Genomic DNA, 15904 nt, shown 5'->3' on the forward strand with positions numbered 1-15904 from the left:
GTGACATTACTTTGTATGACTACCTGATTAATGTTTTCTTCTCTCGTTATCCTAAGTTCTATTAGACAAAGAATTTTTTGTGCACCACCCCTACTGCCTATATGATTCCTGTCACACAGTACAGTCTCAATTGTGCTGAATGAGAAAATGACTTAACGCTAAAACCATAGTCACAACTGGAGAGTTGACATTAAAACCGGCAGCACCATTCCCATCCAAAAAATGCCCAGTTGATGAATAAATACAGCAACATTTGAGAAATAACTTCAGCTGTATAATAATACAAAGAAGAAGCCCTACACTGTGTGTTCCAGATGTGCAATGTATCAAAATGATACAAAATATATCAGATTAGCAATTTTCTCTTGCTTTAGTGAGGAGGTCAAAATTGTCCAGAAAATGTATGCACTGCTCATTCTTACTGATCCAAAAATGATAACAAAATTTCAGCTAGTTTTCTCTGGGTCTATGTAGAAACTTAGGTAATATTTAAAAACCCAAGAAGGATCTAAAATATTATCTAACACAGCTTTCCAATATTGCCAAGAAGGTTTCACTTAAACACTTTTGATGTTGTTGTTGTTGTTGTTTTGTTTTGTTTTGTTTTGTTTTGCTTTGCTTTCCTGGTTTCAGGGCAGAGTTCTCATAAGAGAAGACATTCAACCTTCTGAATATAGTCACTCACAATAAATGGCCAAAAATCCCCCTGCAGATTTGCTCAGATGCCCAAATTTATAGATGTTTCTTAAAAGGATTTTAGATCCTGCTAGATTATTAATGTGAACTTCCTGTCACTTACCATTTATTAGAGTCCCAATGTTTTAACATTTCTCAGTAGACTATTCAATTTAGAAATCCAAGGACCAGTAACTTGAGTTCATACAGGGGCTATTACTGGTAGAGTTTCCTTAGAATAACTTCTGAAAATTGACTAGCCATTGAAAATATAAAAAGGAGTCTGAATTAAATATTAAAAGTGAATTTCTCTACACTTATTCATCATTGTGATATTAATATACAGATGTAAAGAAATATAATAAAAAATACTGGAATAACTGAAAACACTATTATTAGTGCCCTAAAATTCAAACATGCATTCTTCCAGGAGCAAACATTTAAAATACATAAATGAGAGAGACGCAGGTGAGCAGTGGAGTTGCCCTTACCTGGGCACCCAGGTCATTGTAGAGAATCTTCAGAGAAGTCAGCTGCTCATCCATCCCCCTGGGGTTGTCGGTTTGTTGCTTCTGGACAATGTGCCTTCCTGTTTTGATTACAGTCTCTACTTCCAGCTTGACTTCACTCAAAGTTTTATAGAGTTTCTTTAAAAGAAAGCAAGGCACATTTTACACACTGTGGTGAAAAATTGCTAATTGGAATCATTTCAGAAGCCGGCTTATAGAGACTGACAGCTACAAAGTAACTATGGAGATCAAAGGGCTTTATCTTCCTCGGATTTGGTTCAAAGGATGAGTGAAATGAAATCAAGGTTGTATTATCTTTTTAAAATCAGATAAGAAAATAAACTAATAGAGATTATACTTGTTTAAAAACCCTCAAACATGTATTTTCAAGGTTTATGAAAGTGCTTAGTAATAGAAACATTTTTCCTACATAAAATGGAAAAATATTAAGACTAAAAACTGAATGTCTATCATTTTTTAAATTACATTTTTAAAAACCATACATGCTATTACTAGAAAAAAGCCAACACTGGCTATATCTCTGGCTGTTGAAATTTGGGAGTATTAACATTCACTTTTTTTTTTTTCTTAGAATTCTCTGAAGTATCAAGTCTACCACAATGAGCATGTATTACTTATATGATGAAAAGATATATACTCAATATATCAAGATGATGTAACTATAAGAAATTGGAGTTATGTAGGTCAAATTCAGAGCTGTCCTCATCCTAGTTACCTTGAAACTAAAAAGCTTTTATCTGGGTAAGTTCTCTTGTTTCCGTCCATCATGATCTTGACCTGAAACATCTCCTGTGGTGTTGTCACATAATAACAGACCACTGGACTAAGTTACACAAGGTCAAGGATAGTGCTCTGCTGATTTCTGTGTCTCATTAAATCAGTAAATACTTACATCTACACTCACACACATACACACAGACATGCACATACGCCCACAAATGCAGACATACACACTCATACATACACACATACTCACACACCCACAAATTTACCGTTTGTTCACTCTCCCACCCATTCCAGTTTTTGAGTACACAAACCTTCAGTGTGTAACAAACAAGGAGATTGCAATTTTGAAAAGCACAAAGAACTCTCCCCAGACTTTTGTCTTAACAAGTGTCATCTTAAGTTTCTTCGTGACTCTTCTCAAGAAGAAGACTAATTCTAAGATTGTGTATACTTAGCCACATTATTTTTAAAATTTCTACTCAACTAAATTATAATGTTGAAGACTAAAATAGTAATAAGGCCTTATAAATAATTTCTTCTTTCACATCTTAGGTTTAAACTTGAATTTAAAATTTTACTTTCCTAGAGAATGATTTTTTTATGCAGTAATATTTCTGACATCAATTCTAATTTCTTCTTTCATATTTTAGGCTTAAACTTTTTAAGTTGAAATTCAAAGCTTTACTTTCCTTAAGAATGATTTTCTTTTACACTGTAATATTCCTGACATCTATTCTCAATATGGTTCTTCTAGCTGACTCAAATTTATCCTTTAAAACTTAGCTTATTAGTCACATTCTGTCAAAATCTTCCCTAACTTCATACTGTGATTAAGATGTGTTTCCCTTGTTTTTAAATCATGTAATATGCATGTCTATTCCAGCTTCCTTATCTCGTTACATTGTAGTAATTGATTTTACTCTCTCCCACCTGTCTCTCTTATCTCTTCTAATTTCCTTGAAGGTTACCACACTTCTTATTTTAACCTGTTTTTCACCACTGAGCTCTCTTCTTAGCTCACTATAGACTGGTAATTATTAAATAAGCCATGTACGGAAGCACCAGACGAAGCCATATTAAGCTGCTGGAAAACCCACTAGACACATTATCCACCCAATGGCCTCACCATACACTTGTCCAGATGGCTCTGTATGACATCAGGATCCACATCCTTCACATCCAGAAAATGAAGTTCTGCTTTAACACAATCCAACACACGCTTGCAATCAAGCATGCGCTGCTCAAAGTTGGCAGGCTTCTGGAAAAGCTGGAACTTTGTGGACACTTCTCGAAGCTTCCTCTGTTTCCAGAAATGAAAATAAGCAGTTCACATCAGAATGATAATCTCTCTCAGCAGATGATATTAATACAACATACACTGCTAGAAAGCTGCAAGATAAAGCAGCCATAAAAACATTCCTTAAAGGAACCCAGGCTTTGTTCCTAAGCAATCACCTGAGTGCACTGCACGACGCAGTGTCATGAATTACTTGACAGAGTATCAGTCTAAGACATAAGAAAAGGCTAAGCGGGCCTTCCTGGAATTAAAACTTCACAGAATTTCTCACCTGTTTGAAAAATATAGTTCAAGAACCTAAAACTCAAAATGCCCTTCATGGCAAGCTCAGAGTCAATGTCAATCTCGCATCCACCGTTAAAGGACTGGTGGTGCTGCCTCCCACGCTCTCAGCCTGCCCAGTGCACCAGGCCACACCAGAACGGACAGAGGCTCTGCATTAATGGAAAAAATCTATACAAAGATAACTTCTAAATCTAGCTTGCTCTCTCTTCTTAATTCAACTATAAAATCAGATCAGTATTTTCCACCCATGTAACAATTTGTTTCTGCTGCTTTGCCCAGGATGCAATGCATCATTCCCATCCCACTGTTCATAGCATAAAGAAGACCAAAGGCATCCAAGTCATCGGCTCTTCCTCATTTTTTTTACGCCCAGCACATCAAAGAGTGAAAGGGAGCTGCTCTCCCTCTTCACCTGTAGCAAGTCCATCTGACTTCCTCCTCTGGCATTCCTGCCTTCCGGGGAAGTTGGAGGCTGGGAGCGTGTGTTTCTTCTCAACTCCTCCAGAGTCAGCTCGTGGGCTGAGATCTCTGCTTGGATTTTCTGCAACAAAGAGATCAGAAAGGGGAGAACGTCTTTTCTGTTAAAAGTTCCAGATACTTACACAATACATAAGAACATGTTGACCACTGTACAAGCTTTAATAAGTTTAATAATAATACAGGCCACCTGTGTTGCCGGACTCCCATGTGGGACACACAAACTAAGATCTTGGCGTTCGTCATTTCTAGTGTTCACCACTTATTTATAAAAAAAAGGAATTTTCCCAACTTCATAATTATAATTTTAAAATGGCGGTCATTTGCCAGGGTCTCACAGAGAGACCAAAAGAACTCCAAACCCATATGCAGCCCCATAAGTAAGGTGAACCTTCCTCACTGACTCAGTTTGGAATGGCAAGAGGGGCTAGTTGTCTTGTGGGGGAGGAAGTGATTACATATGCTCTTTTTATGTCTTGAAAGCCCTCCACTCCATGGCAGTACCTGAGCTTCCTGTGGAACTTGGAAGGCATCTATCCTATCAGTCAAGTACGTTGTGAGCTGCTTGTCCAGCTCCCCCAAGCTCTCCTGCAAGACTTGAAGCATGTGGTCAGTTTCCCGTAGGACCTGGAGTTGCTTTTCCAAAGCAATCTGCTTGCTCTCTGCCTACACAGGGGAAAAATTGAATCATTAGTTGCTCAGCACCAATATAAAGAGCTGAATATAAGAAAACCCTCATGTTCTGGTCACCAAGATAGAAACAGACTGTAAAAGCTCAAAACTTTGGCCTACATTACAAATAAATAATAACAAGCAAAGATAACAGTGAAAAGATTCTTCTAGTGTCTTATTTATCTTACAGTCAATTACTAATTTTTACTTCTTTCTATATACAATGACAAAATATAAAAATGCCCTTGAGGGTGTTATGCTAAGGGAAATGAGTCAGAGAAAAGCAAATAGCACATGATCTCACTTATACGTGGAATCTAAAACAAACAAAAAAAACAAGCTCATAGAGACGAGAATAGACTGAGAGTATGAAGAGAGTAGATCTTAAAAGTCCTCATCACTAGAAAAAAAAATTGTGACGATGTATGGTGAGGGATGTTAGCTAAACCTATTGTGGTGATCATTTCACAACGTATACAAATATCAAATCATTACGTCATACACCTGAAAGTAATATAATGTTATATTTCAATTATACCTCAATTAAAAAAAAAGTTTTCCCACATAACATATTAGACAGAGACAATAAAAATGTCATCTATTACACATTTAGGATATTTACAGGAACCCACAATAAGCCTATCAATAACGATATAAAATATAACAAGAATGTCTATCAGTAGAGTGAACATATAAATCTCTTTTTTTTTTCCCAAAGTCTCAAGTTCTACGGATTTACATATGTGTTGAACCACCATCTGCTGCACTTTTGGGGTGAATTTGATGCTCTTCACAACCTAAACATCAATCATTATTATTTAATGTGTTTAAAAGTATGTAATATCCATCCAACCCTCCTATAAAGGATAATCTCCTTTCTCTACTTACTGATATGAACATGCATATTTGATGCATTCTGAATAGGTATCTAGAGATTATGACATTTTATAACAGCAACTTACGTCAAATTCAGTTGGTCCTAATATTTACTAGGATAATCTGAGTTCCTATTCTTATATATAGCTATAATATCCTTAAAGGAAATTAAATAGTTCATAAGTAGAAACAATCTCAAGGGTAGATTTTTTTATTCATCAAAGTTCTGCTTGTCTTCTAAGTGTTAGGTCTACTCTTCCCCACCTAGGATTTCAATGTCCTGGACACCCCTATTCATGTTGTTTACCAACTCTTCCCCTTGGTAAAAGTTCTTGCAGTCAGCTCTATACCGTGATACCTATCAACATTTGGGTTCCCCAATTCTTACCAGGTGACTCAGGTCTTCGTATCGACTATTAAAAGCCTCCAGTTTTTCACTGATTATATCATCAAGAATCCCTCCATCAATCAGAGTCTGGCCAAGTTCTCGAATCTGGGTGCGATTATCTGCTGGATGTCGCAAAACAGATTCTAGAGACTAGACAGGGAGAGGAGAAAAAATATGCATTGACTGAGGCAAAATATATCAAGGATCCTAAAAATGTCCACTTTTTTAAACAAGTAATTCCATTCTCTATAAATCTACCTAAAGAACAGGACCAGAAATGAGGTAGATGATTAATTTACAAAAATAGCCATCATGGTATTAATAAATACCTAAAATTGAAAACTCAGTATGAATGATGATACATGTTACTAGACTTTCATAAAAATAATTTCAGTAATTATTAATTACGTAGGGAAATGTTCATGGTATGATGAAAATTTTAAAAGCAGAAAACAATACAAGCAAAATTATCTCCAATGGTTATTGACCATATTACTAAAAATAGGTACTCATTTTTCTACAACATACACAGAATGCTAGACCCTGTTTTATATACACACTTTTTATATATATAAATCTAATTAGCTGGATGGGCTAAATACTATTGCCATATTACAGATGGGAAAACTGAAGCTCACAGAGGTTAAATACAAAAACACACAGTAAAAAGTAGAGCTACAATTCCAACTTTAAGACTGTACTTAAAGACTGTATTTATCCAGTACCATAATGTACTGCCTTCCAGTATGGATAGAAAATAATAATTAGGAAGAAATTTAAAACGTTTAAAAGTGCTTATCTTGCTTTTTACTTCTCTCCATTTTCCCATATTTCTGGAATGCACCTGTTTTAATTCTCATATTAGGAAGATATGTTTTTAAAGGAAGCTTTTCATACTTTTTCTTCTTCTCTCAACCTCTCACCCTGTGATCTTACTTGAGAAGCGGTATCTTTCCTCCATCAGAGCATCCGGCTCTTGGACTTCAGGTCCCACCTTGGACTCATTCCTGACCTTCAGTCCAGTCATCCACTCAGTTACCATCCTGTGTCCCTTCCATTTTAAAAGCAAAGGGACCCTCTTCCTCCTCTTTTATTTGAAGCAAATCTACTCTCTTCACATTTTAATCCACTGAAGAAAGAGTTTTTAAGTTATCGTGTGCCACACGCTGTGCTGATAACTTGGGAATGATGAAAAAGCAGGTACATTTCTTGGCCTCGTGGAGCTCGAACCTAAGCCTGGGGACAAGCTCCTAGGACAGGATCCAAGCCTCAAAGACTAACCAGTCTAACCCGTCCCCAGCTCTTCACATGGGGGAAGATAACAGAGCAAGAGCTACTGTAAACTCAGCAGTTGCCCTGTCTAATGAGCAAAAATAACTTTATGAAGAAACAAGAGAGCAATTACCCTAATAACAGAAGGCAGAGTTTTATCTGGGGAAAGGTAAAAATAAGCTGGAAAATCACTAGGGTGCTCTGCTAAAGGTACTCATGCCCAAAATGTGTTAATTATCAAACAGCTAACCCACCCCACGAGGCTGAGTTTGTGGGTCACCAATAATCTAAATACACAGGACTGTATAAATACTGCAGGTCATGGAAGTTACGCTGAAAACCACCGAGAAAGCAAATGCCTTTGTCAGCAGAAAGCACCATGTTCCTCCTTGGGGTACGCATTTGGCCTCGCTGCCACAGAAAGAACTGCGCACCTCCAGGGCTTCATTGACAGCGTCTGCCTTCTCGGGCAGGGCCTCGGTACTCTTCATCCGCTCCTCCAAAGTGCTCAGCCAGCAGGTCTCAAGATCCAAATAGTGAAGCAGTTCAATCCAGCAAGACCATACTTCCTAGCATGAGCAAGAAAAAAGCTCTATTATAAAAGAAGTCATTTAAGAGGTGATGGAGCTCCGTACAACACATTCTCTCTAACCAATAATAACAATTTCGTTTAGATATGAGTATATTTGAAAATTTAGAAACTGATGAAGTTGGAATTGCAGTAAGTGAAAAAATAAAATTCTTCAACAAATCATATGAGACCAGTTGGTGGGGGGGGGGGGGGGGGGGGGGATAAAGAGGAATGAGTTGTCTCCCTCTGTGCACTAAAAAAAATTCCAAGGATCTATTTAAATGCCAAAAATAAAACTATATAATTAGTAGAAGAAACCAGGAGGGAAATATTCTCAGTTGTTTTTTTTTTAAACAGGAGGGTAAAAAGTACTCATAACTGCAACACTTGTTAACAAAATCATATAGAAAATTAGAATTCCCTGGGGTCTACCCTCTTCTAACTCAGAGCTCACTGATCTAACAATTTGCTGTATACTCTTTCAATTTTCTCCTAAACTCCTATGAATGTGTCTATATATGAAGAGAGTCACATTCAACCAAATGGAGTTATACTATACTCTTACTGTATTAGTCCCAATCACTTATTCCCCATTCCTACGGGAGTTTTGGGGGGAGAGGGATAAATTTATACTCCACTTTCTAGGAGCAAAGTTATGGGAGGAACTACCCCTTCCCATATAGGATGAGCCTATTCGATTGATAAATTTAGGAGAAAGAGTCCAGCAGGGAGCCTCCTGGGGTGACCGTCTTTCAGATCTATTGACTTAGAGAAGGTACATCCCAGCACTCCACAGGAGGTGTGTTTAGCAGATCAGGGGGCAGCAAATTTTTCTATAAAAGGCCAGACAGTAAGTCTTTTAGGTTTCATAGGCCACATTCAGTCTCTGTCACAGTTTCTTTTTTGTTAATTGTGTGTGTGTGTGTTTTGCTTTTTGAACCACTCTTTTAAAAACAGACAAACCATTTTTAGCTCACGAGCCATACAGACACAGGCCACAAGCCAGATTTACTCCTTAGGCTATAATCTGCCAACCCCTGGCTAAGACTAAAAGAGAAAAGAGGTGTCTAGTCCCCCAGATTTCTACAGAGAGCCGACCGAGATCTACTCAGCAGCCAACAGAACCTTATCTCTGATGGAGTGGGACACTGCCTACACACACCTACCTGGCCAGACACCAAAACTACTATTAGATTTCAGAGTCGCCATTACCAGTGACTGCTTATTACCTTCCATTCTGCCAACTTTTTTGAATGGAAGTGTCCACCGAGGCATTCCTGTGCCCATCTCACCATGGATGTTGGGTATGGGGGGTGCAGATAACCTGTCTTTTTTGTGTCCAGGTCACCAGATCTAGAGGCACTGCTCCCGCACACCTGCCTGAAGAAACTGCTCCAACGAGCCCCATTACGTCTGGGCCTGACGCGCACATCACAAGACACTGGACTTGGAGCTTGATGCTGTACCGGATATGACTTTGGGAGTCCCTGGGAGAGCCTGAGTGCATTTTGCATGAGGGAACAATGGAACGAATTTATGGCCAGAGAGTGAACTATGGCGGACTGATAACAACCACACATTTTTTTGCCACTACTCCCGTTAGGTGGCGAATTTGTTTTCTCCTCCCCCAGGATGTGGGCTGGCCTCGCAACCTGCTTAGAACAAAAGAATGCTACAGAGGTGATGCTCTACCAAATTGCTGGCCTGGCCTCTAAGGGGACTGGCAACTTCTGCTTCTCCCTCCTAAAAGCCAGCCGCCCTGCTGCAGAGAACCACGGGGAGAAAGACCGGCAGAGGAGAGGCCATTGCGAGCGCCCCCTGCTGAGCTCCCACAGGAATGCAGCCCCCTGAGTGCGCTCTCCCTATACCACGTGGAGCAGAGCAACTCCGCTGGGCCAGATCAGCCCACAGCATCATGAGAAATAATAAATGGCTGTTTTTGTAAGTCACTATGCTTTGGTGAGGTTTGTTACATAGCAACTGACAGCTGAAACATAAGTGTATATATTAAACATATAAAAACAGGGATGGGAAGAATATAGAGCAACTCCAGGATAATGACTACTTCAAGAGAGGGGCTGAGAGAGATGGTACGGGCTGGGAAAGGAGGAAACATAGTCTGTAATGCTAATTTGTTTTATTTTAAAAACAAGATCTGGAAAAATAAGGCAAAACATTAAGTTATATCTGAAGAATATATATATATATATATATATATATATATATATATATATATACACACACACACATATATATGGTTATACATTGGTTATATAGGGCTATATAGGTGTTATTATCTGTACTTTTCTATAAATTTGAAATATTTCATGATTTAAAAAAAAATTAAGGGATCTAGAAATAATCAAGGTAATAAAGTTGGATCCTGCCAAAGAAAAACATTCTTACTCTAATTTAGGAATTTGGGCTATTTCTGCCCAAGATTCCTTAGTCATCTTGGACAAAATTTCAGAGCATTTCAGTTTTTTAAACTTCTTTATTCATCTTTTCATTTCCCCCTTTAAAGATATCAAGGCCTCATCTTTTCTCTCTTATCATTTTTTTTTTCTGGCATTTTTCCTTCTCTTCTCTCAAAGTAATTCTCTCAAATTAATTCCAAAGTAATTCTCAAAGCAATTCCAAATTTTCAACATGCATACTTCACTCCTTATCCTCAAATTGCCACCTCTGGGTCATAAACACAACTTGAAGAAATGACACAGGATACGTGGTGGTCTTTTGTTAGATTAGTATAACTTGGGGACTTTGTTCAGTATTTTAACATATTATGAGTTGTTATTTTGACTATAAATAAATAGGAAAACAAAAACATGGATAAAACTACAGTAAAGTTCAAGTCCAAGATCATTCACTAGGATTCAAGATTAGGCATACATAATATTATATATTATGTTTACAAAATTTAAAATTTTAAATTCTCAATTGAGTAACCTCAGGTATTTTATATTAGACAATACAGTTGACCGTTGAACAACACAGGTTTGAACTGCGTGGATCCATTTATACATGGATTTTTTTACAACACAATAATATAAACATGCTTTCTTTTCCTTATGATTTTCTTAACATTTAACTTACATTATTGTAAGAATACAGTACATGATACATATAACATGCAAAGTATGTGTTAATTGACCGTTGATATCATCAATAAGGCTTCTGGTCAACAGTAGGCTTTAGTAGTTAAGTTTTGGGAAAGTCAAAAGTTATAAACAGATTTTCAGCTGGGTGACATTAGGTGTGGTCAGTGCTCCTAACCACCCCCGCCCCCACATTGTTCAAGGATCAACTGTATGTTAACTTTAAGGAATGAAGTTTTGTTTGACCTACAGCTTTCTTATTAACCAGTTTGAATTATACATATTTATCTTAGCACAAAACAGATTCAGAACAAGCCAAGCACTGAATGAATTTAAATATTACAACTGTGATTGTTTACCATTTTAGGATTTACCACAGTACAATCATTTAATTTAGGTTGAACTGAATTTAAATTAAATTGTTTATAAATTGAAATTCTTCTTAAATCTTTTCAGTAAGATGCAACAAAAGTCACACTAATGTCAAAACAAACAAGCAAAAACTTATTTAAAAACAACAACAACAACAACAACAACAACTCAGCATCATCTACATCTTCAACCAATGGCCAGGGGGGAAAATGGTCCAGCAAAATACCAGCACATTGCAAGTTCTTCTTTCTATCAGGTGACTCTCTAACTTCAGACACTAGTCATAACAAAAAACCTCAATTCACCTCTGTGTATTAACCAGGCAAAACAAAACGAAGGAGAGGCTCACATTACATTGTTCTAAAATTTTAGAATTGGAACAGACCCTACAGATCACCTGAAACATGAAAACCTTGATTTCACATATAAAAAAATTCTAAAGATATGAAACCGCTTTCCCAAGAACCTGCTACTAATTGAAGGCAGATTTTGGTTTCCTATTTTTTTATCCCAGTTTCATTTTACCAACTTGTTATCCAAGAACGACTTTTCCTTTATGATCCCATACTGGAAAAGAAAATTCGAGTTTTTTCCAAGATATGGAAATGGTAGGTACTTTACACAGTTTGATCTCAGAAATATGTCACTGATAAAATAACATACCTCTAGCGTGTGGCATTTTCCTCGAATTCGGTTACAAAGAAGTTGGTAATTCTCCAGCACAACATTCAGCTCAGATGTCAATTCCTGGCCACCAGAGGGCGCCTTTGCAGCCAGTAACATGATGTTGTCCTTGAGAATCTTCACTCTCACCTCCTTCTGCAACACGTCCTCTTTCGCCCTCTAGTCCAAGAAAGGATGAACTTGAAAACTGTCTCCCTTTCTCAGTAACTAATTTATTTCTTTTTTAAAAAGATAACTAAACCAAAATTAAAATGCTGACATGATTCTAACTACCTACCTGGAATGTTATTTAGGTAATCACCACTGAGAGTACTTTTGAAATAAGAACGAACACTAACTGTAACATTTACATTTCATAACAAGCAATGTGAACACCTGAGTCACCCTCAGTTACTGACGTGGAGTATTTTCAAAGTCTGGGCCCATGATAAGAATCTAAGTGAGGTATTTTAATTAAACACTGTAAGTCTGAGCATATTAAACTGTAATAAATAAATTTTCGCCATAGTAGAGGTATCATTTAAAAATAATTTAAACATATCTTTTTTTCTCCTGGAACATAGGTGTATCTATGCTTCTGATAATTAATAGCATTTCGAAGTTGATGAAGTTATACTAAGAAGTCTAACCTAGAAATAGCTTCTTTCCTGACATTCCCTCCATGCTGGGGATGAAGACTCACTTTCAGAAAAATCAACCCAAGACAGATTTTCACTTTCCCTTTTAGCTTCCTCTACTGCTTAATGGTTTTAAATCTCTCTCGGTTGTTAAAGTAATTAAGTATAGTGGTTTTTAAAACCATAACGGTTGTTTGGAAGAATAAAAACAAATAGAATGTTGCCCAATCAAGGGTTTTAAACTTATTTCTCTAAGCTCTCATCCCTAGTGACTTTAAGAAACCACAAAACTACAATGCCAATAATATAAAGGAAGAGAATAAATTAAATAAGATGGTTCTTAACATGGTAGGCTACCTTTAAAATACCTTATACTGAATATTTTAAAAGCTCTCAAAAAAACTACACTAAAAAAAGATGCTTCAGTGAAAACACTACATACAAGTACAGTAAGACTCCCTTACTGTATTTACTTTGATTCACATTCAATAATGCATTGATGAAATATAATCCCTTTTTAAACAGATATACAGAAATTTTTGCTTTAGTTATACTTTTAGGCAAGTTAAATTTGGCATAAAACAGTTAATGTGTGGCTTAATCTTATTTTCTTTTAAATAGCCTTTAAGACACTATCTCCTTTGGTATGAACACTGAAGGACACTTGAATCAATGTTAGAAATTTGGGAATGATGCCCAGTTCCCTCACTATACAAAAAAAGAAAGCATTCAAGACTATTGACACAGGAATATAAGTTTACAGGAAATACATCCTGTGGACCCAAATGATATTAAACCCCTTGACAATGTTCCTACTGCGACTCTTACCTGCTCTAACAAAATTTTGTTATTCATGTGTTTCCCATGAATTCACTGGAAGAATACCTTTAATAAAATGAAGATAAATCGCAACCAAATTGGGAAGTCGCCCTTGTTCCTGACAAAAGACAATTCTTCTTTAAAACTTCTGGAAATAGATAAGTGTTGATGGTTGCACAACACTGTGAACATAACTGATAAAACTAAATTTTTGAGTCATTCTCTAGGGCTCCCTGAGGTTCTGATGGAAGAGACAGTCTTAGGCGCCTTCATGGACTCAACTCATGGGCCAAATGGAACACGTGGAGTCTCGGCTTCCTTTTTCTACTAAAATCATAGCAGCTATCCTTCCATATTTTTTTTCCAATTTGAAATCCAACTATGCAAGATTATATGTACATATCATGCTTTACAGATGATTGATAGATAGATAGATAGATAGATAGATAGATAGATAGATAGATAGATAGATAGATTCATTCGCCCATTCATTCATTCATTCATTCATGTTTAAGGGAGAAGGGGAGCTATAAAGCCTATTGACACTGGCCCCAGACTCACCTTCATTTCTTCTACTGCACTCTCTAATTCTTCCGGTGACTTGTACTCAAAATCCCTCTCCAGGTACTCTTCTTCTGCCTGGGTCATCCATTCCTGCATCTCTGACAAATCTTTCTTCAGGTTCACTGCTTTTTCCTGACTTTCAGACAACCTATTTTTTTGAATAGCAATCTGGAAAGGAAAAGCCATTCACCCAGATAAACAAATGCTAAAACACTAAATGTCAAGTTCTAGTTTCTAATATCTAAGGACACAGTAAGAACCTTCCACAAAGAGTCTTGTTTTAACATTCAGATAAAGTCCTTCATACATTTTGTGCTGATGTTGTGGAATATAAGCAACAACGAAAACAATCATTATAACTGGGACGCTACACCACATTTTGGATATTAATCCAATATGGAAATACCTATTATAATTCTAAAAATGCATAACTTTTGACAGAGTAACCCCAAATGAAGGAATCTAGCCTACAGCCATAAAAACATATATTTTAAGGAAATTTACTGTAGCACTGTTTATTATGGAAAAAAAAAACCTGGAAGCAACCAGAATGTCCATTTTCTTCCATAAAACACTGCTGTACAAAATTCTGGTTTTGATAATCTACTATACTTGTATCCTGCACACAGACACAAAAAAGTTACATCAGAAAATAGGTTTTATCTGAATCTCATTCAATAACTTAGTTAAATATTTCAGATAATCAAATACTTGACACAAACGGACTTCCGTAGATAGCATCCCACTGAGATCACCCAGCGCTCACTTCCTCCCACTCAGAGTAGTGTTCACGGCGCCAGGGGCTCACTTGGCCGCAAAGCTGACAGTGACCAAAAGTCAGCACAGGAATAGGACGGCTCTCATGAGAGAGAGAGAGAATCCTCAGAGGCTTTCCTGTACCCACTCTTCAAAGAGGATCACAGACATAAAAATAGAAAGGGGCCACACAGGAGCTCTGATTTCCCTGGCCCGCATGGTGCTGCAGGAGCAAGCGGACTATGCAGCCCTGGTGCTCAAGTCCTGCTGATCAGCACTTTAAGTGGGGCAGCTGTTTTTAAAAAATACATACATATATGTAAATACAGATTCCTTGGGTTCCGCCTCCAGAAAATTCTCCTTACTAGTTTCTGGACACTAGTCAAATATATAATTCTCATAGATCCAGAGAGAAATAAAGACACTGTAATGACCTTAAAAAAGAAAAGCTCAAAACTATAATTATCCTGAGATTATATACTTTCTATTTTTTGGCATTAAAATTTTTCCTTGTTTCATGATACCGTGGCTATAACAGATGAAATAGATTGTTTTTATTTGTTGATTGACTTTACACGCCCATCCTTTCTTAGCAAAATAAAAATTTGGCAACGTTGTATTTGTCCAAAACTTCTTCAACCTTTATACTACTCAATGAAACACAAGAGTCTGGAATGGCTTTAGATAATGATTCACACAACACATGGTTGCCTCCTTGATAAGGACACTTAAAAATTTCCCATACGTTTACTCTCATATGATGAATCAATGGTAATTCATAATTATTTCTATGTTGTCATATCTATATGTATGTATATATGTAGACAGATACATAGATCTAAATAACTATGTCTGTCTGTATCTATCTATCCATCTATCACTTTCTTTACTCCTTGCTGGCACTTCCAAACCATTTTCCGTATTTACTTTCTCCCAAATCTCAACAGATTCAAGCACAAACCATCAGATTATAGCACACTTAGAGAAATCTGAATTTGGCCAGAGTAGATGATACTAAAAACTCATTTTCTTAAGTGTGGCAATGGTATTGTGGTTTTGTAGAAGACTGTCTTTATTCATGACAGAAGTATTTAGTATTTAATATCCATGCTAAAGTGTTTAGGGATGAAGTGCCATGATAGTTTCAAATCCCTGTCAAAAGTACATTTTTATGAGGCATTCTTAATCTCAGGAAACAAACTGAGGGTTGCTGGAGTGGTGGGGG

General features: G+C 36.9%; 1 protein-coding gene across 7 annotated transcripts in view; it reads right to left on the reverse strand.

Annotated features, from left to right (window-relative positions):
* Positions 1–15904, reverse strand: part of UTRN (utrophin) — a 491233-nt gene that overhangs the window by 307134 nt on the left and 168195 nt on the right. For all 7 annotated transcript variants that reach the window (XM_032407730.1, XM_032407732.1, XM_032407729.1 and 4 more), the window contains 8 exons: positions 13921–14091; positions 11903–12082; positions 7633–7767; positions 5927–6076; positions 4495–4656; positions 3926–4054; positions 3058–3231; positions 1167–1322 (listed from right to left, as the gene is read on the reverse strand). In XM_032407730.1, coding sequence (XP_032263621.1) covers positions 1167–1322; positions 3058–3231; positions 3926–4054; positions 4495–4656; positions 5927–6076; positions 7633–7767; positions 11903–12082; positions 13921–14091 — 1257 coding nt within the window. The remainder of the gene's footprint in view (positions 1–1166; positions 1323–3057; positions 3232–3925; positions 4055–4494; positions 4657–5926; positions 6077–7632; positions 7768–11902; positions 12083–13920; positions 14092–15904) is intronic.

Source organism: Phoca vitulina, unplaced genomic scaffold (assembly GCF_004348235.1).
Source record: "Phoca vitulina isolate PV1807 unplaced genomic scaffold, GSC_HSeal_1.0 scaffold9, whole genome shotgun sequence".
Lineage (NCBI taxonomy): Eukaryota > Metazoa > Chordata > Mammalia > Carnivora > Phocidae > Phoca > Phoca vitulina.